The sequence below is a fragment of the Capra hircus genome, chromosome 23, assembly GCF_001704415.2.
Source record: "Capra hircus breed San Clemente chromosome 23, ASM170441v1, whole genome shotgun sequence".
NCBI lineage: Eukaryota > Metazoa > Chordata > Mammalia > Artiodactyla > Bovidae > Capra > Capra hircus.
In genome coordinates this window covers 5,160,992-5,185,058 of record NC_030830.1, presented here as the reverse complement: position 1 = coordinate 5,185,058, position 24,067 = coordinate 5,160,992, and the positions used below count along the sequence as shown (strand labels likewise).

At 43.1% G+C, this 24,067-nt stretch overlaps 1 protein-coding gene across 1 annotated transcript; it reads right to left on the bottom strand.

Moving 5' to 3' along the window:
- SMIM13 (small integral membrane protein 13) lies at positions 275-21,101 on the bottom strand. The gene is made up of 2 exons (XM_018039206.1): positions 20,970-21,101; positions 275-4,359 (listed from the first exon to the last, which is right to left on the bottom strand). The coding sequence occupies exons 1-2, from the start codon at positions 21,043-21,045 to the stop codon at positions 4,172-4,174; spliced, it is 264 nt and encodes an 87-aa protein (XP_017894695.1). The 5' UTR covers positions 21,046-21,101; the 3' UTR covers positions 275-4,171.

Genomic DNA, 24,067 nt, shown 5'->3' with positions numbered 1-24,067 from the left:
AAACAATCTTGAGGATATGGGATGAAGCCTGAGAAGGAAAAAAGGGCTAAACGTTAAATATAAACTAGTTCTAACACTGTATATCCTTAGCTTTCAAGTCCATTCTTTTCATCTACTAGGAATGTTACTGCTAACTTGTCCTAATTCTTGTAGAGGTTTAGTTTGACAAATGAGGTGAAGGGTGAGCCCACCGGTAAAAATGGCTGGTTTCCAATCCCTCATGTCCAAGCCACCCTTCATACTTCTTATACTTCATCAGTGAAACAAACACAACTTTTGTTTTCACTTTAATTTATTCTTTGTAAAGTGACATCATACAGACAAACCAAAGAAACTTTAGACATAGTGTTGACCAGTTTTAACAGCTAGTAACTGTTTTACAGCGAATAACATTTACACGGACTCCTCATCTCGTTATACAAAGGCATTATGAACACACACAGTTCTAATTTCTTATAAACCTATTTGTCAAGCAGCAAGATGACAATATACCATAGCGTAGCACAGAACGTTTCCTTCAAGAAACCAGAGCAGCACTATTTGGTGAATGGTTATGCATAGAATTTAAAGGGTAATAAACACTTGTCATAAAGCAAGGGATACACGTACATTAATAAGTGAAAAATGTTAATTTTTATTAATATAAGATAAAATGTTTCTCTTTATGCTTTAAGTTAAAAACTATAGAATACTTTAAAAGCAGACAATACAAGGTGCTTTCATTTTAGACTCCATATCAAAATACTACTCCATTAATTGCTTAAGAACCCATAACCTTTGAGTACTGCTCATTGGCTTTTTAAAGTCAACCTGAAATATAAAAGCGCTTCAAGTTTACCAGTCAAAAGCTAATGTTACACTGGTTACATGTTACATTAAAACATAGCTTTTAAGAAAAACTGAATTTAAAAATACTGCAGCATGGAACTCTAAAAAGTAAAAATGCACTACTTTCAAATCTTTCAACACATTTTGGTTTAAAATGCCCTATTTTGTGAAACCATTACCTACTATATTCCCAACTTTCAGTTAAAATGACAGGTTGAAGTTGTTTTTAAAACTTTAACAGCGTCACACAAATATTTAGTGTCTTTTGGCCTTGAAAATCAGAGCAATGCTACCAATAAATCTGATATACGCAATTTTCACAGAAGTTTCAGAAGCAAAAGAAGAGAAACCATTTGTAAGTGGTTGGTTGGATAGAAATGAAAGCACCCACTAGAGTCTTCTCGTTTTAGAATTCATCCTCCAACGAGGGCGTCCGAGGTCACCATCACTGTCTGAGAGCATTCAGACAAGACTAATACTTGTTTGTCTTTTTTTTTTCATGCTCAGAACCCTCCAAGCTTCAACATCAACCACAGGCCACTAAGAAACTGAAATGCACTTATAATGAGCTCTGCAAGTTCAGCTACAAAAGCACTAAAACAGGAAAAACAAAAACCCTGTATCACACAAGTAACTCTGTGTTAACTTTTTCTCTTGCCTCTCTCCGTGGCCTTAGAAATATGTACTATGGTGAGTCTATTAGGAAAAGAGATGCATAGGGGGAAAAAATGTTTCAAACAAAGAAATCAGTTTGTAGAATTTTCATATGGCAGCAGCTACTTCTTTTTACTTTCCTAAGAGTTAATACATGGCAGAGTGTGAGCTATTAATATGCTTTGGGCATATTTCCCAAACAAGCTAAGCAGAATATTTCTTAAAATTCTATTTTTAAAGACATTCATAAAAGCATAAATATTAATAAATAATACCAACATGTATATCTTTTCATGGATTAATTTGTGGATGACCCTTGAATATTTTAGGGGTTATGTTGGCCATCACTCTTAATACTGACACAATAGGAAGCCTTCCAGCTACTAAAAGAGTTGGTCAGCAACTATTATCTAACCTAAGACATTCACTACAAAGCAGAATCCATAGCTCCAAATATCAGCCTGCAAAAAATCCAATTCAAATATCCTCCCAGCACCAAGAAGCATGAGGTTTTCCCCTACCTGATGAGCACTTTAATGTGATATTTAGCTAGTACAAAAGCATTAAAATGAATGCTTGAACAATATAGTCACATAGAGAAAAAACTGTATCCAGTAAGGAAACAAAGACAGTGCCCCGCTCTGAGCTGCTGGGGACCGCTCCCCTTAGCAAATATTGAAAAGTAAAGTTAAACTCTGTAAATTCCCTTTTAGTACATGCAAAGGGCCACAATGACAGCACAGGTGTTCATCAATTCGGGGCAGAGCAGATGAACTGTTAATAAAACTATCAGCGTGGAGTATGAGGTATCAAACAGTTATACAGTCATGAAACAGAGGCGATATTCTGTAATGACTAGTTCTTGAGAAACAAACGTTTAAAATAGAAAGAACTTAAGATTAATAAAGTAAGTTGGCTTTGCAATTCACTTTCATGTAAAGCAGGCAACACTAAATGGGAAAGTTCTTTAATGCATAGCTCTCTTCCCCAGGAAACACTGAGTCCAAAGTTCAGTGAAGACAAACAAGGGAACATGGCAGGAATCACTTTACAGTAAAGCAGGCATTTTCACCCGCTCTCCCAATACCTAGTGCCTCGGAGGCCTTGTCACTGAACTGCTGTCTGTGAAGAAGTATTTTCTCCTCAGCACATGCCTTGAGCAGGAAGTCCTCCCATGTGCAAGGAGTAATGAAGCCTACCCTTCCTGAAGGAAGAGGACAGAGCCCAGATTCCCACATTTCTATTCTAGAATCGTGAACAGGGTGCTCCAAAATGTGTCTCAGAGGATAACTATTTTAATGATATGGTAAGAGTCAGAATTAAGTTCCCCAATAAATAGTTGCTATCCTAGGAATAAAAATAAATTTACAGACTATTTTTTTCCCCCTAACCTAAGATACCATCACCGGTAAGATGCACCATAAATATCACTAAGAAAAGACACAGGCGATTCAACTATGACACGATGCTTTTGTATTCTGCAGAATGCCTAGTTTTCTGATTTACTCAGAGCTTTCAAACAGTTATTTATCAGATCAACCTTGTGCTCACGTCCAGGAAGTGCATGATGAAATAAGCTGGTTAAGTGATGACTATAACGTCGTAGTCTGAGTCTAACTCTTCGGAATCATTCAGATGGGCGTCTGCGTTCCTCCAGACCACACCCCCCTGGGCATCGTCAAGCGCCCTGGTGATAGAGCACCGCTTTAAACAGCGCTCGGGCACCGCCCGCTGGTTAACGTCAGCGGAAAGCTTTGGACGCAATGAGGTCTGACGCCTCAAGGACAGTCCTGCTCGACGCATGAATCGATCACACCAGCCTCTGGTGGCTTTGAACTTCGCTTCATCTATTCCGAGGGCTTTGGCAATTTCTCCGGCCTTCAGCTGCATTGCTTGGCGTGTGACGGGCAGTCCTTTTGCACGTGTCTCACTGACAAAATGTAGCACACCCTCGTCTACCTGCGGGTATCTTCCTTTCTTAGGTCCCGTAAAGCACTTTGTGGTGGCTTTACAAGAAAATATGGAGTTTCGGTCGCTCCTCCAGCGACGGATGTTCGCCTCGCTGATGCGGAACGCGCGCCCTGCGGCTCTGTTGCCGTGCTTTTCCGCATACACGATGACTTTCCGTTTCAAGGCTGAATCATAGTGTGATCTTTTTGAAGACATTTTTAAAAGCCAGTTAAACCTGACACATTTGATGCCAACAATCAGTAATGGTGCTATGACAAGCCTGAGGTCCACACGTGCCCAGACGAGGGTAATTACATCACGACTGTTGCCTGGTTGACTGTAACCGCGAGATATATCCCAGTTTCAGACAAGGCATGATGTGGGGGCGGGAGGGGGGAGGGGAAACATGACGCAGAACTAACATTAATAAAATATGGATTTTCAAGCCTGTAATATTTATCAGATTAACACCAGCGCAAGAAAAGAAGCCCAAGGGTCAAAGAAAAAGTATATATGTTTAAGCATACAAGCAAAAATTATCTTAACGATGAAATCTGCAATGGTTCGATTTGGTTGAACTTCCCTTTATTTGCATATGGCTTACATGTAAATCTTTTTTTGAATTGGACTTAGAATCCAAGAATGAATGTTCTTCACTCCTTTAGCAAACTGCAAAGCCCCGTCATTACAGAGAGACTCCCAGAACCCTTGGTCATTTGCCATCACAGGACCGGCTGGCTCAGTGGCCTTCATCAGCAGGGGCCCTCCTCTGGCGAGCAGACCTGATCCTGTGCGGAGACGGTGAAGCATCTTCTTCGGTCTCAGATCCTGAAGGCTCACGGTCTCCCTCCTGGGATCCGGTGTCTCCCACCAGTTCCCGAAGAAACTTGAATTTTGACAAAAAAAGATGCCAAACAAAATACCAACCTAAAGAGAGAGAAAAAACATTCAGAAAAATTATTACGCCCAGCATTATCAACTGAGAGCATTTCAGTTAACTCTGCATCAGGGGTATACTACAAAATAGGATGTATAATCTAAAGGTGTAAGTGATCACAATTTATGTAACAAACGGTTATCAAGCATTTACTATGGACAAGGCATAAAGACAAACTCTGGGATTACACGGGATGCCCACGACCAAGTGTACAAATTTTTGCACTAACATATTTTCACTTCTCCTGGGTGTAACAACTGACCCCCGAACAAGGCCATGGTTAGACCCTCCTCACCTTTGAAAATCCATCTGCAACTTTATAGTAGGCCCACCATATACATGGTTCCACACCCAAGGATTCAACCTCAGATCATGTACTTAACTGCAGATGTATTTAGGACAAGAAATTCACACATAAGTGGACCTACACAGTTCATACCCGTGTTGTTCAAGGGTTCACTGTACACCAAGGGGCAGAGCTGCTGGGTCATATGATAACTTTCACGTAACTGTGAAATTGCTGAAGTCCTGTCCAAAGCAGCTGTGCCATTTTACATTCCCATCAGAAATGTAAGAGGCTCTCAGTTTCTCCACATCCTCACCAAGACTTTCAATTTTCCACCTTTTTTATTATAGTCATCCTAGCGGGTATGAAGTGGTATATCATAGTGGCTTTTATGATCGTACTTCCCTAATGACTAAATTTGCTGAACATCTTTTTCTTGTGTTTACTGGCCGTTTGTAAATCTTCTTTGGAGGAATGTCTATTAAATCTCTCTGCCCACTTTATAATCAGCTTGTCTTTTTATTGAGTTGTAGGAATTCTAAATATATTCTTGATACCAGTTGTTTATCAGAAATAGGATCTGCAAACATTTTTTGCCCATTCTGTGAGCTGGACTTTTCACTGTCTTGATCATGTTCTTTGAAGTATGATCGTTTTTTAATTATGATGGGGCCTAAGTTAGTTTTTATTTGATGAAATCCATTTGTTTTGTTTGTTTTTCTTTGGTTGCTTATGCTTCTGGGTACCATATCTAGGGAACCACTGACTAACTCAGAGTCATGAAGATTTATGCCTATGCATTCTTCTAAGAGGTTTAGTTTTAGCTCTTACACGTAGGTCTTTGATTGATTTTAACTTTGGTGTAAAAGATCCAAATTAATCCTTTTGCATGTGAATACTAAATTGTTGCAGAACTATTTGTTGAAAAGACTATTCATCCTTCTATTAAACTGTCTTTGCAATTTTGTCAAAATTCCAATGATCATAAATGTTATAGTTTATTTCTGGGCTTCCCTTGTGGCTCAGCTGGTAAAAGAATCCACCTGCAATGCAGGAGACCTGGGTTTGATCCCTGGGTTGGGAAGATCCCCTGGAGAAGGGAATGGCTACCCACTCCAGTATTCTGGCCTGGAGAAGTCCATGGGGTCACAAAGATCTATTCCCATTGATCTGCCTATCCTTATGCCATATACACATTATGTTGATTTTAGTAGCTTTGTGTTTAGTTTTAAAATCAAGAGTATAAGTTCACGAACTTTGTTCTTTTCAAGACTATTTTGAGTCACTTGCATTTGAGTCTCTTGCATTTCCATGTGTCATTTTAGAATTATCTTGTCAATTTTGGGGGAAAAAAATTGCATGAATTTTGACAGGGATTGTATTGAATCTGTAGGTCAATGGGGGGAAACTATACTTTTTTATGATACTTCTCTGTCCATATCAAAAATTTTCCACAGTGGACATAGAAAAATGTTTTGATAATCAGAAAAATCAGGAGAAAAATATCAGAAACCAACAAATAATTCATGAATACTCTGTAGACTGCAAGGAGATCCAACCAGTCCATCCTAAAGGAGATCAGTCCTGGGTGTTCATTGGAAGGACTGATGTTGAAGCTGAAACTCCAATACTTTGGCCACCTGATGCCAAGAGCTGACTCATTTAAGAAGACCCTGATGCTGGGAAAGATTGAGGGCAGGAGGAAAAGGGGACAACAGAGGATGAGATGGTTGGATGGCATCACTGACTCAATGGACATGGGTTTGGGTAGACTCTGGCAGTTGGTGATGGATAGGGAGGCCTGGCGTGCTGCAGTCCACGGGGTCGCAAAGAGTCGGACACGACTGAACTGAACTGAACTCTATAGACTTCCCGTTTTAAATACTCAAATACCATTAATTGGCCTAAATAAGCCCAAGTGATTTCAAGACACTAAGGAAAACCTCTCTTAGGTTAATTTTGAGAACTCAACCTAAAAGTTAAGTGCTAAATAGATGTTATGGAGGTGAATTTACCATCAGGAAAATTATAAGCAAGCTCAATCAATGATGATGATAGTCTTGACCTCATAAAGATCAAAGATTCTAACAGTGGTTATTAGGTATAAAATGAGCAAAAATTTAGAATGTAAAGGGAAGTAACTGGAACTCTTCTGACTGAAGAGGGAAGGGCTGTCACCAGTGGGGTTCCCACCATAAAATACTCTTGCCCTTGGGGCAGTTCAGAGAAAGTCAAGTCCCCCAGCATAGGAATCTGCAAGAAAGGAACTGGAGACCGCTTCAGCAGTCAATCTTGGGAGATAGAAATAAAAGAACATTCAGTGAGACCACGAATTCTTTCTCAATTTTAATAAAACACATCCAAAACAAAAGACTTTTAAAAAAACATCACTGCCAGCAACCAAACAATGTAAGGGATTCAATCTGAAGTCAAAATTCAGAACGAGGTAGCCAATCAGAGAGACTCCAGGGGCTGGGGTAGCAAGTTACAGCCTCTACACACGACACTCCCCTCCCCACCACACCAGCTAAAGCACGTCACACCTCTAATTATTACCTTCACCTGCAGTTAAGCAAACCTGAAAAGCAGCTCATTTTTCCCTATTCTGCCTGGGTGTGAGTGAGGGTTGCACGTGGAAGAGCATGTAGGTAGGGATGCTGCTTCCCACAAAAAATCATGAGGCAGAGAATTCTCCCTAATACAGATGTGGAGCTCATCCACTGGGCAGCCAAAGAAACATCCACTGTGCTGCCTTTCTCAATGGCTACTGTAATGATAGGGTGAGAAAGCAAAGTTAAAAAGGAAATTGTAGCGGTGAACCCGAACAACCAAGAACTGCAGGGGTATTCGCTAGATTCGGGGAAGTTCACCTGTTATTTTCCAAGTAAAGACTAACTTTTCACACAGTTGTAATTCTGGGGAGACGGCAGGGGAGGAGGTTCTATCTCCCGGCACTTAGAGCCGGGAAGAGCTGGTGCTTAGGCAACAGACCATTCATCAGTGTTAACTGTCTGAACAGAGGGTGACACTCAAAATGCCAGGCAATTTGAATGGAAACACAACTACACAACATTTATTTTGGAAAAAGAGCCACTACTAAAACTCCCAATAGGTAAAGTGGAAAAGTGTGACTTAGCAAAGAAGAAGTTAAGAGAGGTACTACAGTGCCGGATAAAACTGCTAATAGTCACTGGCTATGTTCCTTAGACCTGGAAATAAAAATAGCTTTTTCTTTGGGCTTCCCTGGTGTGGTGGCTCAACAGTACAGAATTCACCTGCCAACGCGGGAGACACAATTTCAATTGTGGAGGCCAGAAAGATCCCCCAGAGAAGGAAATGGCAACCCACTCCAGTACTCTTGCCTGGGAAAATTCCACGGACAGAGGAGTCTGGCGGGCTACACTCCACGGGGTCACAAAGAATTGGACACTTGGCGACTGAACCACAACAAACTTAACTTCGGGACAGGTACTGTGAGGAAATGTTCTGCACGGATCATTTATAGTCAAACTGTTGTTCACTATACACTGTCTTTCTACATACTTCTGGCACATCACATTCCCTCCAGGTGAGGTAAGATCTGCTGAGGCTGGAAGTCCTAGTCTCCCTTTTCAGGAGAAGAATATGTCTAAGTGGAAAGGAATTTTGAAAGCATTTATTTATTGTCCAATGGAATGACCCTACACATGCGATGACCACACTGTGCATCACTCAAACTGGCTACTCACCATCCTCTGCTCAGGAGCCTTGAGAAGCTACTGGTTCCCAACGACTCATCCTGGACACTGCAAATCAGTCTCCAGAATTGTGCTTGCTCATCCTTTCTAAGTTCCCTAGATGATTCTGATGCACAGGTAGGTGTGGAGAAGAGGTCACGTGAAGAAGAAATATGAGTGCTACAGCAGATCAGTTACATCAAGTGGCCAAGGAAAAAGAGAAAGGGACAAGCAATGGAGGAGCAGGAGAGAGGTGGGATACTCATAACACGCGTGTATTCACAGTTCCTCCGCTGCTGCTGTTTAGTCACTAAGTCTCTGTGACCCCACAGACTGTGGCCCGCCAGCCTCCTCTGTCCACAAGATTTTTTAGGCAAGAATACTGAATGCCTAAAGGGCCTCTTGTAGAAGTGTAGCTCGTACAGTTCCTCCCACCCAAACCTGATATGCAGACACTGGAAACTCTTTACCTATTTTTATTCTGTAGACCGTGGGTCTCCTATCTTGTCCTGGGATTCTAAGAGAAAAATGGATGGAGGGAGGGACGGACAACAGAAAGAGGGGGCAGGGAGAAGGACTGAACAAAATTATATGCACTATTAGTCAAAAATGTATACTAATTGTTAAATAAGTACCGCAGTTTTTCACAGTTTAAAAGGCAAGTCTGTGTGTTAGATAAACCGGCTGGCAACAGAGGTTGTGTATCCTGGGATAAGCAAAGAAGTACTCAACTTGTGTGTGCCAGTACCCAAGCATTAGTTCAGAGGATGCATTCCATGAAAACGCACTGTATATTGCCTTTCTATGCAAGAATAAGGGCTTCCCTGGTGGCTCAAACAGTAGAGAATCCACCTGCCAATGTAGGTGACCCAGGTTCGATCCCTGGGTTGGGAAGATCCCCTGAAGAAGGGAATGGCTACCCACTCCAGTATACTTGCCTGGAGAATTCCTGGACAGAGGAGCCTGGCGGGCTACATCCACGGAGTCGAAAAGAGCTGGACACGACTGAGCAGCTAACACAACAATGCAAGATACATGTGCTAGCAGCAGAAGGGTAGCAATAGCAGATGACCCCGAACAATGAACCATCACCATCAACACGCCACAAACCCACAGGACAGTTGTAATCACAGAGTTCTCAGTTCACCAAGTGCTTTTACATTCAACATTTAATTTAATACTCTCATTAGCCCTCTGAACTAGTGAGACTAGGAATCATTATCCCCATTTTCTAGATAAGAAAACAAAGGCTCAAAGTAATTCATCACCATGGAAGAGGGCAGGATCACCAAATCAGAGGAATGAGCTCACCAGTTCAGTTCAGTGGCTCAGTTATGTCTGACTCTTTGCGACCCCATGCACCGTAGCACGCTAGGCCTCCCTGTCCATCACCACCTCTTGGAGCCCACCCAAACCCATGTCCATTGAGTCGGTGATGCCATCCAACCATCTCATCCTCTGTCATCCCCTTCTCCTTCCACCTTCAATCTTTCCCAGCATCCGGGTCTTTTCAAATGAGTCAGTTCTTCGCATCAGGTGGCCAAAGTATTGGAGCTTCAGCATCAGTCCTTCCAATGAACACCCAGGACTGATCTCCTTTAGGATGGACTGGTTGGATCTCCTCACAGTCCAAGGGACTCTCAAGACTTCTCCAACACCACAGTTCAAAAGCATCAATTTTTCAGCACTCGGCTTTCTTTATAGTCCAACTGTCAACATCCATACATGACTACGGAAAAAACATAGTCTTGAGTAGATGGGCCTTTGTTGACAAAGTAAAGTCTATGTTTTTTAATATGCTGTCTAAGTTGGTCCCAAGGAGTAAGCATCTTTTAATTTCATGGCTGCAATCCGAGTGATTTTGGAGCCCCCAAAAAATAAAGTCTGTCACTGTTTCCCCATCTATTTGCCATGAAGTGATGGGACTGGATGGCATGATCTTAGTTTTCTGAATGTGAGTTTTAACCCTACTTTTTCACTCTCCTCTTTCACTTTCATCAAGAGGCTCTTTAGTTCTTCACTTTCTGCCATAATGATGGTGTCATCTGCATATCTCAGGTTATTGATATTTCTCCCGGCAGTCTTGATTCCAGCTTGTGCTTCTTCCAGCCCAGCGTTTCTCATGATGTACTCTGCATAGAAGTTAAATAAGCAGGGTGACAATATACAGCCTTGACGTACTCCTTTTCCTATTTGGAACCAGTCTGTTGTTCCATGTCCAGTTCTCACTGTTGCTTCCTGCGTACAGATTTCTCTAGAGGTAGGTCAGGCAGTCTGGTATTCCCATCTCTTTAAGAAATTTCGAGTTTGTTGTGGTTCACACAGTCAAAGACTTAAAGCAGAAGATGTTTTTCTGGGACTCTTTTGCTTTTTTGATGATCCAACAGATGTTGGCAACTTGATCTCTGGTTCCCCTGCCTTTTCTAAATCTAGCTTGAACATCTGGAAGTTCACGGTTCATGTACTATTGAAGCCTTGCTTGGAGAATTTTGAGCATTACTTTACTAGCATGTGAGATGAGCATGATTGTGTGGTAGTTTGAGCATTCTTTGGCATTGCCTTTCTTTGGGATTGGAATGAAAACTGACCTTTTCCAGTCCTGTGGCCACTGCTGAGTTTTCCAAATTTGCTGGCCTATTGAGTGCAGCACTTTCACAGCATCATCTTTTAGGGTTTGAAATAGCTCAACTGGAATTCTATCACCTCCACTAGCTTTGTTCATAGTGATGCTTTCTAAGGCCCACTTGACTTCACATTCCAGGATGTCTGGCTCTAGGTGAGTGATCATACCATCGTGATTATCTGGGTCCTGAAGATCTTTTCTGTATAGTTCTTCTGTGTATTCTTGCCACCTCTTCTTAATCTCTTCTGCTTCTGTTAGGTCCCTACCATTTCTGTCCTTTATCGAGCCCATCTTTGCATGAAATGTTCCCTTGGTATCTCTAATTTTCTTGAAAAGATCTCTAGTCTTTCCCATTCTGTTGTTTTCCTCTATTTCTTTGCCCTGATCACTAAGGAAGGCTTTCTTATCTCTCCTTGCTATTCTTTGGAACTCCGCATTCAAATGGGTGTATCTTCCCTTCTCTCCTTTGCTTTTGCTTCTCTTCTTTTCTCAGCTATTTGTAAGGCCTCCTCAGACAGCCATTTTACTTTTTTGCATTTCTTTTCCATGGGGATGGTCATGATCCCTGTCTCCTATACAATGTCACGAACCTCCATCCATAGTTCTTCAGGCATTCTATCAGATCTAATCCCTTGAAACTACTTCTCACTTCCACTGTATAATCGTATGGGATTTGATTTAGGTCATACCTGAATGGTCTGGTGGTTTTCCCTACTTTCTTCAATTTGAGTCTGAATTTGGTAATAAGGAGTTCATGATCTGAGCCACAGTCAGCTCTGCCTTGTTTTTGTTGACTGTATAGAGCTTCTCCATCTTTGGCTGCAAAGAATGTAATCAATCTGATTTCGGTGTTGACCATCTGGTGATGTCCATGTGTAGAGTCTTCTCTTGTTGCTGGAAGAAGGTATTTGCTATGACCAGTGCATTCTCTTGGCAAAACTCTATTAGCCTTTGCCCTGCTTCATTTTGTACTCCAAGGCCAGATTTGCCTGTTACTCCAGGTGTTCCTTGACTTCCTACTTTTGCATTCCAGTCCCCTATAATGAAAAGGACATCTTTTGGGGGTGTTAGTTCTAGAAGGTCTTGTAGGTCTTCATAGAACTGTTCAACTTCAGCTTCTTCAGCATTACTGGTCAGGGCATAGACTTGGATAACTGTGATATTGAATGGTTTGCCCTGGAAATGAACAGAGATCATTCTGTTGTTTTTGAGATTGCATCCAAGTTCTGCATTTTGGAATCTTTTATTGACTATGATGGCTACTCCATTTCTTCTAAGGGATTCTCGCCCACAGTAGTGGATATAATGGTCATCTGAGTTAAATTCACCCATTCCAGTCCATTTTAGTTCGCTGATTCCTAAAATGTCAATGTTCACTCTTGCCATCTCCTATCTGACCACTTCCAATTTGCCTTGCTTCATGGACCTAACATTCAGATTCCTATGCAAAATTGCTCTTTACAGCATCGGACTTTGCTTCCATCACCAGTCACATCCACAACTGGGTGTTGTTTTTGCTTTGGTTCTGTCTCTTCATTCTTTCTGGAGTTACTTCTCCACTGATCTCCAGTAGCATATTGGGCACCTACCAATCTGGGAAGTTCATCTTTCTGTGTCCTAACTTTTTGCCTTTTCATACTGTTCATGGGGTTCTCAAGGCAAAAATAACTGAAGTGGTTTGCCATTCCTTCTCCAATTTCTCTTCTTCATTAAGTGCATCAAATTTCTCATATTTTCATAGTGAAAGTATGGCTAGCACACAAAACACTAATCAGGAAATGAGAACATGACTGCCCACCCAAGATCTCCTAGTTCAAAATGCCTGGCTGCAGTAGAAAAAAATTCCTATCTTTGTGGACTCATTCCTCCACAGTCTTAACTTAATCCTACCATCACGGTGATATCTAAATGGTTAGCTGACTGGCTCAATACCAATCTCAATTGGTATAAAGCTCTTTTCCATGTTCCATCCTGTAACCTTTTTTCCCTTTTACACAGAAGGCAGCTAAAGCTCACTTCTAAGGTAGTATGTCCAAGGCCAAGACACAGGCAAAGTGAAAACAGAACCTTGCTCTTTCAACTCTTCCCACAAAGCTCCCTCTACTGCATGTCTCTTTTGTAAAGACACACGGGGGACCATCACTGATCCAACACAACGTTGAACTGAAATACCTCCACACCTCAATCCCTGTTATCCAGAAAATGAAGGACAGTTCTAAAATTCCCTTTAAAACCTCTTCCTTTTTTTTAAAATTTTCCCCTCCTTTCAGCGATCACAACACTCCCATAGATCCAAATATGAGCTCTCTTACATATGACTAAAATTTTCATCCATACTTTATCCCTTTCTTAAACCTCAGGAAGGAATCTCTACCTCACTGGCTGGAAGACACCTTTAAAAAGTATGTCCATCCGACATTTCTTTCTTCTGATGCTTATATTTCCATAAGGGGTACTGTATCCCCTCCCCACCCCTCAGGTGGAAAACAGGGTATTCCAGCACGATGGCCTTCCCCTACTGTGGCTTCTACACTAATCAACCCTCTCCCGTCTACTTCCTTCGTTACATTCCCAGCGCCATCTTCCATCCTTACTGTCAACTGGATTACCACTGCAATTTCTTAACTCAGAGGCATGCTGCAGCCACACTGCTTGGCCATGAATCCTAATTCAACAACTCAGTTGAAATGTGAGCAAGCTAACCTCTATGTGTCTTGGTTTCGTCTATAAAATGCAGACAACACCACATACTTTCAAAGGGACAGTACAGTAATAAAAAGAATGAATATGTGTCACATGCTAAGGAGAATGCCTGTATGTCATAAATTACTCGTCAAAGGTTAGCCATCGGCACCATCTCTTAGGCTGTGGTCTCTTCCCCACCCAGGGCAAACTCTACAGACAAGGGGTCATTACCACTATCACTGACATTTTTAAGCAACCCTAACCCAGGGATCGAACCTGGCTCTTCTGCACTGCAGGCAGATTCTTTACCATCTAACCCACCAGGGGAGCCCTTTTAAGCAAGGTCAACACATAATTTTTACATCTTTCTACTATACTATCTCTTCAGTATTACACTCTCTTGGGTGACTGCTTTAGGATTTCACATTCACTTCCATCTGTCACTGCATTAAAAACAGTCCTTCTCCCAAGACACAAGTTCCTTAAGGAAGGAAAATGTATGGCTTGTCTACTTTTTCTTCTGTTTCTTCTGTCTTAGAACACAGAGTAGAAACCCCACACAAACTATTCAACTTCCACCCTCCAACCCCCACCCTCAATACACACCAAAGGGAAAGGGAAAGTTGCTCAGTCATGTCCGACTCTTTGCGACCCCATGGACTGTAGCCTACCAGGCTTCTCAGTCCCTGGGATTTTCCAGGCAACAGTACTGGAGTGGGTTACCATTTCCTTCTCCAGGGGATCTTCCCGACCCAGGGATCGAACCCGGGTCTCCTGCATTGTTGGCAGATGCTTTACCTACTGAGCCACCAGGGAAGCCTTACACACCAAAAGTACCATAAACTAAGGATTTAATGACTTTCATCTCAGAGCTCCTAACATTCCTACTATGTAACAGAATAGCTGATAAACAGAACTGCTGAACAATGCTATCAACCACAGTGATAACACTGAATATCAGAGAACACTGGAGATCTTCCCACCCTGGGGATCAAACCCAGTTCTCCTGCATTGCTGGCAGATTCTTTACCATCTGAGCCACTAGGCAAGCCCATTAAGCGTAAACCTTCTTAAATTCTATGATACAAGATACATTTTCTCACTATAATAAAATTTAACTAGAAAATGATAAAATGATATATAGGGGGGAAAAAAAGAAATGTCCTAAATAACTCACAATTGAAAGGAGAAATCACAAGTGAAACTAAAAAACATTTTGAACCAAATAAAGTTTTTTCTAAAAAAAACAAAACTAATACTTAAAAAGAAATTAACATCATTAAATACCTATTTTTATCTTTTTAAATAAGAATAGCTTAAAATCAATAATCTAAGTTTCTACCATAAGAAACTAGAAGTACAAATTAAAACCAAAATAAGTAGAAGAAAATAAAGATAAACATAAACCAATGAAATAAAATTTGGACAAGAAATAAAAAATCAGCCTTTCAGCAGCTGAGGAGTGGGCAGATGGCTCAGAGAAGGACGTCAGATATCATTGTCCTCCCAGCTTTTCGATCTCCCCCCCAAAGCCCCTCAATAAAATGGTTTGATCCCCCCCAAAAAAGAAATAAAAAATCAGTAAAACAAAAAGATCCAGATTCTTTGAGAAGAGCAATAAAATTCATAAACCTCTAGCCAGACTGACCATAAGCAAAAGAAAGAACACAATACCAAGAATGAAAGAGAAGACATTATCACAGATCCTACAGATACTAAATGATGAGAGAATATTAATTCAGATCAAACAGACAAAGTGCTTAAAAAACGCAAACTCAAAAGCTCACTCAAAAAAGAAAACAGGTTAACTGGAATAGCCCAACATTAGCCCAAATGAAAGATACTGAGTTTGTAATTAAAAACTTCCCCCAAAAGAAAAGTCCTGACCTAAATTAATTCTACCAGACATTTAAGAAAGTATACTGGGGACTGTGCTTTATTAATTTTTGAATATTCATGACCTCCACCACAGCACCTGAACATAAGAGTTCACTAAGTGTATTTTGGGGCTTCCCTGGTGGCTCAGAGGGTAAAGCGTCTGCTTGCATTGCGGGAGACCTGGGTTCAATCCCTAGGTCGGGAAGATCCCCTGGAGAAGGAAATGGCACCCCACTCCAGTACTCTTGCCTGGAAAATCCCATGGATGGAGAAGCCTGGTAGGCTACAGTCCATGGGGTCGCAAAGAGTTGGACACAACTGAGCGACTTCACTTTCACAAGTGTATTTTACTGAGGAATACAAAGGTTATCCAGTTTGAGACAACCTTGGTTTGTACTACACTTAAGCGTGTGTTTCTAATAGGAATTTAATAATTTATACAGAGCAATCTTTCTTCACTTCTACTTCAGGTATACAAGGGCCCTCTACATGTCAGGCATTACTCTCCAAGATCCAAGAACAGAGCAATGAGCAAGCCAAAGAAGGCCCTGTCCCCACTGAGCTTACACTCTTGTTGGAGGAAACAAACAGATAAAATACAGCCAGCCTCTGCACCGCTGAGTGCCACGGCCAAAGAGTCAAACCACCACAGACAAAACTGACTACCAGACTGAAACTGAGGAGACGGTTGGTGCAAAGGGAAATGGACAGATAACAAAGAGAAAGTATACGTATACAGTGGAGTATCACTCGGCCATAGGGGTTAAAGAATGAAATCTTGCCATTTGTAATAACCTGGATAGATCTAAAAGGTATGATGTTAGTGTCATAAGTCAGAGAAAGAAAAACACTCTATGAGTTCACTTACAGGTGAAATCTAAAAAACAAAACAAATGAACAACCATAACTAAACATAAACAGAGTCAGAGACACAGAGAACAGAGAGATGGTTGCCAAAGGAGGGGGGTGGGGCAGGGAGAAGTAGATGAGAGAGATTAAGAAGTACAAATTTAGTTGCAAAGTAAATGAGTCATGGGTATGAACTGTACACCATGGGGAATAAAGTCAATAACTATGTAGTATCTCTGTAGTGACAGATATAACTAGACTTTCATGGCTATCACTTTGAAATGTGTACCAATATCAAATCCTAATATCCTGTAACAGGAACTAACAGTGTGGTAGGTCAATTAGTACTTAAACAAATTCATAGAAACAGATCAGATCTGTGGCTGATAGGGAGGAGAGGGGTGGGATTGAATATAGGGATAAATTTCTAGTTATAAGAATGAGTACTAGGGACATAATGTACAACAGGATAAATATAATTAACACTGATGTATGTTATATATGAAAGCTAAGTGGTAAATAAATTTAAGAGTTCTCATCACTGGAAAAAATTTTTTTCTATTTCTTTACTTCCGTATCTAGGAGATGATGGATATTCACCAAACTTACGATGATAATCATTTCATGATATGTGTAGGTCAATTAAGTTGCACTCCTTAGATCTCGACAATTGTTGAGTTGCTCAAGTGTGTCCAACTCTTTTGCGACCCCATGGACTGTAGCCCACCAGTCTCCTCTGTCCATGGGATTCCCCAGGCAAGAATATCTGAGTGGGTTGCCATTCCCTTCTCCAGGGGATCTTCCCAACCCAGGGTTCAAACCTTCGTCTCCAACACTGCAGGCTGATTCTTTACCACTGAGCCACCTGGGAAGCTCCAAGTTTATACAGTGCTGTATGTCAATTATTGGAGAAGGCAATGGCACCCCACTCCAGTACTCTTGCCTGGAAAATCCCATGGACGGAGGAGCCTAGTGGGCTGCAGTCCATGGAGTCTCGAAGAGTCGGACACAACTGAGCGACTTCACTTTCACTTTTCACTTTCACGCACTGGAGAAGGAAATGGCAACCCACTCCAGTATTCTTGCCTGGAGAATCCCAGGGACGGGGGAGCCTGATGGGCTGCCATCTATGGGGTCTCACAGAGTCGGACACAACTGAAGCAACTTAGCAGCAGCAGCCGTATGTCAATTATAGCTCAGTAACACTGGAAGGCAAAAAAAAAGAGAGAGAGACAAAACTGAAGTGACTTCCAGATGGAGTGAGTATTTGTAAGGAAAGGGCAAATCCAAGAATGACACCCAAGTCCCTGACTGCTGATAACATGTGAGCAGGGAGGAACAAACAGGTTGTAGAAATCAAAAGTTCTGTTTTAGATGTGTTTAGTTTGAGATGGTTATTAGATCTTCAAGTCAGGGTACTGAGGCATGAACCTAGGGTGCGGGAGAGTCGTGATAGCTAGAGATACCAATGTTAGTCATTAGTTAGAGTTACTATTTAAATCTTTAGAACTAGATGAGGGACAGAATGGAAGGAAGGTAAAAACAGAAACATATATTTATTTTTACTATAACACAATGTATGATAGGAGTGTAGAAAATAGCGTGCATCTCATGGAGTAATGGCCAAGTACTAGTCTGTAAAATTTTTAAGTCAGAGATAAGAGCAATGATGGGTAGATAGAAACATGTACATATAAACTGATTGATACATGTAATTTACATACTTATGAATGTACTGGGAATAATGTAAAACATTTCCTATCATAGATTTAGTCAAAAAAAGTTAAATTCTAGGGGATGGGAAGACAGGAAAAGATAAAACAATTAACCACTATGGTAGGAAGAACACCATGAAGGTAGAGTGTACAGAAGCCACAAGAAATGCTTCCTGGGAAGAATGCTCACCTGTATAGAATGAGTCTGTGAGGATAAAGAGAATTAGAACTCTAAAGTGACCATGGACTTGGTGATACAGAGGCCATTTGTGACTGACCTTGACAACAGCAGTTTTAATGAATAGTGGGAATGGAAAATATTTTTAGAATGAATGAGAGGCAAGAAACTACAACCAACAGATAGGAGAAGGAAGACCTCCCTAAGGATCTTGAAATTTGGAAATCAGAACTCACTATGTGAAAGAACCGGTCAGAGTTCTTTCAGGCTATGCATTTCCTGGGGCAGACCCAGGTCATTGATTTTTAATCCCTAATGTGACTGTATTTGGAGGCAAAGCCTTTAAAGGCTTATTTAAAGGTTAAATAAATTGATACGGATGGGGCCCTAATCCAATATGACTGGTGCCCTTCTTACACAAGATTAGGACATAGACACACCCACAGATGAAAGGTTAAGACACAGGGAGAAGATGGTCATCTGTAAGTCAAGTAGAGAGGCTCAGAGGAAATTAACCCTGCTTGAACTTCTAGCCTCCAGACTGTAAGAAAATAAATTTCTGTGGTTTAATGTCTATATTGTTACAGCAGACTTAGTTTCTCTTTCATATCTGGTGGGATCCATCCCTCCTCCTCCCTAAGCCCCAGGCTCCCTCACTAGTCAAAACACGAAGCTACCCCAAAATTCACTCTCCCAACAAAAAAGTGCTCAGATTACTTCTTACAGCTATTAGTCTCAAACACGCCAATCAAAATACAACATTCTTTTACTTAGCACACCTCACCTCTCATTCCACATTGTTTTCTGAAGTCAAAGGCGGGGTACTTTTAGAAAAATGAGTAGAATTTAAGTCAAATGGCTACTGGAGGCTGAGAGCAAGTCTGAATATGTAGCAAATAGGAATTTTGAGGTCTCAAAGGCAAGTTTGGCAAATACTCTATAAAGTGGTGAGAAGGGAGCGGCAGAGGATGAGAAGGTTGGATGGCATCACAGACTCAGTGAACATGAGTTTGAGCAGACTCCGGGAGACAGTGAAAGACAGACAGGTGTGCTGCAGTCCACTGGGCCCCCAAGAGCCGGACTCGACTTAGCGACCGAACAACAAGGAAACGGGTATGGTTCACATGGTGCAGGGCCATCTCCAGGTAGTTTGCATGTTCAAACCAGAAAGGAGAGCATGTTTACCTCCTTCCTCATAACCACACAAACCACAAAGATTCGGTTTTCCTTATTTCAAGGATCCTAAACATCTACAATTAGCCCCAAATCCTGACATCACAGGCAGGAAGTTGACAAGGGCCTTCCAATTGCTTTATCATCAGAAAAGCCTGTAAGTTAGAAGCTTTAACTCTAGTGCCTTAGCAAAAGCAAGAAAACTAAAAATATACAAACAAGTATATACACACAAGTTTATCTATACACATGTATATGGTCATGTAAAAGAAAACTTAAAATACACATACAAGTATATGAATACAAATATACATATATGTACATGCCTAAATGTCTCCAAACACAGCTGACACTGAGCACGTGGTGCATTAATCAGGTAATGAATAAGCCCCATATTTTGAATACGAACCAATTATTGCATCAACCTGAATCCCTACTTCAATATGATAATTATGAAAAAGCAAACTCACTGACGTCTGGTTGTAAACACTTTCCCAAATGTTCACAATTGCTCAGCCCCTTTGCTAAGAGAGCTGTGGCTATCTGCTGTTGTTTGTTGTTCAGTCGCCCAGTCCTGTCCCACTCTTTGCAACCGCATGGACTGCAGCACGCCTGGCCTCCCTGTCCCCCACCATCTCTCAGATTTTGCCCAAGTTCACATTCATTGCCTTGGTGATGCCATCCAACAGTATTTTGGTCATCTGATGCGACAGAGGACTCATTGGAAAAGTCCCTGATGCTGGGAAAGATTGAGGGCAGAAGGAGAAGAGGGTGTCAGAGGATGAGATGGCTGGGTAGCTACCAGTTACTGTGTATTAGAAAAAAAAAAAAAGATCTACAATTGCGCTAAAATTACCTTGAGAAAAGTTTCACGTCCTCTCATTCCATGGAGGGGAAGGGGAAAAAAAAAAAAATCACAGCGAACAAAATAGCACCATTTCTACAGAACTAAGAGTTAGGTTACCTGACCCTGGAAGTTTAATATAGCCGGTGTTTTTTAAGTTCTGCCTCGTCTCGACACTGCTGTTTGGAATTCAGCTTACGCCTAAACTTCAAGCAAACAATCTCACGCGTGCTGCAAAGCCAACTCTTGCTTCTGCCCCTGGTTCAAGGAAGGTAATGAAACCTCCCCAGCTTTATCATCGGGAGTCAGAACATGTAAAAAGACAGAAAGAGGACGAACCGATCACCGCACCTTCGCAAACAGGCCAAGGTGACGATTTGGGCTGATCTGTGGCAAGGGTGGCGATCGAGGCGCTTCGGCGGCCAGGCTTAACCCCGGGTCCACACGCCCAGCGCTGGACCCGGCTCCCTCCTCTGCGGTGGGCAGGGGTACCCAGCTCCGGGCTCACTCCCGAGGGGCAAGTGGAGAACCCATGGGTTTTCGTCACTTGCCCACCCAGGCAGTCTTTTTTCTTTTTCTCTTTTAAAAACCAGAGACAGAACCAGCCAGTCGGCAGGACCAGCCGAGCCGGCGGGTGTTAACTACCCACTCACCGCACACCATCAGCAGCAGCACGATCAGCAGCGTGGCCACGAACACCAGCAGGGTCAGCCCCACGTTGTGCCACATCTTGGGGGCGGCGGGGCGGCGGCGGGCGCGGGCGGGCAGGCGGGAGGGCGGCGCGGCCGGGGCTTCAGCGGCCGGGGCTGCATGAGCGGCGGACGCCCCCCGCCCCCACCCGCCGGCAGCGCCCCCGGGAGGCGGGACGGGGCGGGGCGGCGCGGGGGCGGCCCCGCGGCCGGCTGCCGGCCCGCGCGGTCCCTCTCAGGGCAGCCGACCGATGGCGGGCGGGAGGCGGAGAGTGGGGGCGCCGCTACTCGCTCATCGCTCCGGGGACCCGGGGACGCGGCTCCGGGAGACCCCGGAGGCGGCCGGATGTGCTTCCATGGCGGACGCCGCGAGCCCCTGAGGCGGACCGAGGGCGAGCACAGGAGCGTGCGACGGCCGCCTGACCCTCGCGGTCGCCCACCCGAGGGTCCTTCGGCCCCCCTCGCGGACGGCAGGTAACGTCTCCCCGCGGCGTCCGCAGCGATTCTCCGCCTCAGGCCCCCTCCCCCTGCGGCAGCTCGTCACTCGGCGCCCCCACCGCTCGCCGCCTCTGCGACGCGGGGCCTGCTGGGAGATGGAGTGCAGAGTCCGCTGGAGCCTTGAGGAGGCCGCCTCCAAGGGGACTACAACTCCCAGAATGCACCGCCAACGCAGTTGCTTGCCTTCTCCCTCCCTCAGCCTACGGTTTTTTCCCTCAAGCCCGACCTCTGCTTTCTGACTGCGGTTCTCGGAATCCGTGCAGTGGTCTACCCCTCCCGCGGTGTGCCAAAGCGCCAGGCTGATTTCAGACACACAGAGTCGTTCTCTTTGAAGCCACCGTGACCGAAGAACCACGAAGAAGGAAGAAAGGGGACGCAGCTGCCTGAAAAACTGGTTGCTGGTGAACCTAGCCCTCTTGCTGGCGGCGAGTTGGATACTTGGGACTTTTGAGGACCTGCGTACCTGCCAAAGAGAGGGGGCCAGAGGCATGCAGTCTCCCTTTCCCCCATAATAGATGTTATGTGTTTTCATAGATAATGTATTTCGGAAACGGCCCGCGAGGGACTTATGGACCTCAGCTTTGCCCTTAATTCGCCTGAGTTGTGAATTTTATTCAGCCGCCTTCCTGAGACCGAGTGACAGATGACCCACAAGTGAAGATTTTGCCGCACTGGCTCAAACACACCGCGAAAGAGGACGATGTAACCATCTCAGTTACTGTCCTCTGAAATTAAAACTCCTCAATTCCGCCAGATGACACTCACTCCTTGAAGAGGTGGCCCCAGGAGAAATGAAGATAGATGTGTATTACACTTTTAGAAGGAGCCAGGTGTAGCCTTCATGATTTCCTATGAGTCTGTTGCTCCCTGACATACCTCTCCACTCTTCTATTGATTTCTTTCCCCTGGCCTCTTCTTAGCAGGCAAGGTAGAGGGTCCGCTGAGGAAGAGAACAGAAGCCATTTTCGGCCTAAGCCATTTTGTGATCATCACCGACTCAATGGCTATTTAGTAGTGTAGTGTTAGGCACTTAGTCATGTCCGACTCTTTGTGACCCCGTGAGTTTGAGCAAACTCTGGGGGATGGTGAAGGACAGTGAAGCCTGCAGTCATTGGGGTCCTAAAGAGCGGGACAGACTGAACACTAAACAAGTTTTTGTGATCTTCACCTGGCCATCGCCCCCCTCCCCCGACTTCCCCCCCCCCCCATAACTTCATTGTCTGTTATCAGGCAATGGAAATAACAATACCAAAGATAACAAATCATTTGTAACTCCCAGTTCTAATAGTTCCCATTAGCCTGAAGCACTTTCTTGAGCTGTTTTGCAAAATTCAAACCCCCTCGAGGCACTCAACCACCAGATCGCCCTCAGAGAGGATGTTGACCTTTTTTGACTCTCTGGTTTTCAATCCAGCTAAAGCTAGACTCTGTTGGCCTCCCAAGCCCCTTGACGAATATGCATATACCCTTAGCTTAAAACTTTCCCAGTTCTGTTCTGGAAGACACTGCTTTGAGGGAAATTCTCAGTGCTCTCCTTCAGTTCAGTTCAGTTCAGTCGCTCAGTCGGACTTGCTGCAAATAATAAGTGCTTCCTAATGCCATTCTTTGCCTTGATTGTGTCTTTTGACTCAACCCCCACCAAGAGGCCAATCCAGTGTGAAATAAAATTCGTATTTTATGGCAAGACAGGAAAAATGTAAACAACTTTTCTCTGGCCTTCAGCCTCCTCTTTCCCCGTTACTGTGCACTGTGTATTTGCATTATGCCAAATCTTCCGCATCAGCAGAAATCAACCATAAAGAGCAACATTCTCCTAACATCAAAACAATTCCTTGAAAGATGACATTCCTTCCTGATCTTCTGAGGGGTCACGTGACCCACCATGATGGTGTTCAGATCTGGGTTGTATAAACTGTCAATCATACAACACAACGTACAGCCTTCTGTCTCAAAAAACATATTTGTGCCTTGATGGGCACAGCTCTTACAGCTTTCTCAGATGTTTTTTGTGGATTATAATCCTCAAATTTGGCTAAAAGTTTCCATTTCTTTCTTAAATCAACTGATTAATTTTTTATTGATATCAGTTTTGGGATAATACTCTGTCTTCAAAAACAAGCTAACAGAATCTGAGCAGCAGTTGCTTGATTGCTTGATAAATAGATCCTGGCCATCCCCAGCTGCTCCATTCTGTGGCCTGTATACCCTAAGTGGCTTTTCAGGTAACTCAGTGGTAAAGAACCCACCTGCCAATGCAGGAGACGTGGGTTTGGTCCCTGGGTCAGGAAGATTCCTGGAGAAGGCAATGGCAACCCACTCCAATAATCTTGCCTGGGAAATCCCATGGACAGAGGAGCTTGGCGGGCCACAGTCCATAGGGTCACAAAGAATCAGATACGACTTAGTGAGCAACTAAACAACAAATCTCCTAAGCAGCAGTATTATGAGCAAATACTGCATATTGAAATATATTAAGCAAAAATGGCTTTGCATAAAATTTAATACAGGGTTTCTATGAAGAGAGAATGGATCTCATGCTATAATTAATATATATATATTTATTT

Bases quoted from the DNA above. Each gene is read 5' to 3' on its own strand.
- SMIM13 (XM_018039206.1), bottom strand. From the start codon at position 21,045: ATGTGGCACAACGTGGGGCTGACCCTGCTGGTGTTCGTGGCCACGCTG. The intron at 4,360-20,969 runs GTGAGTGGGTAG...CTCTCTCTTTAG, and splicing joins GCTGCTGCTGATGGTGTGCG to GTTGGTATTTTGTTTGGCAT.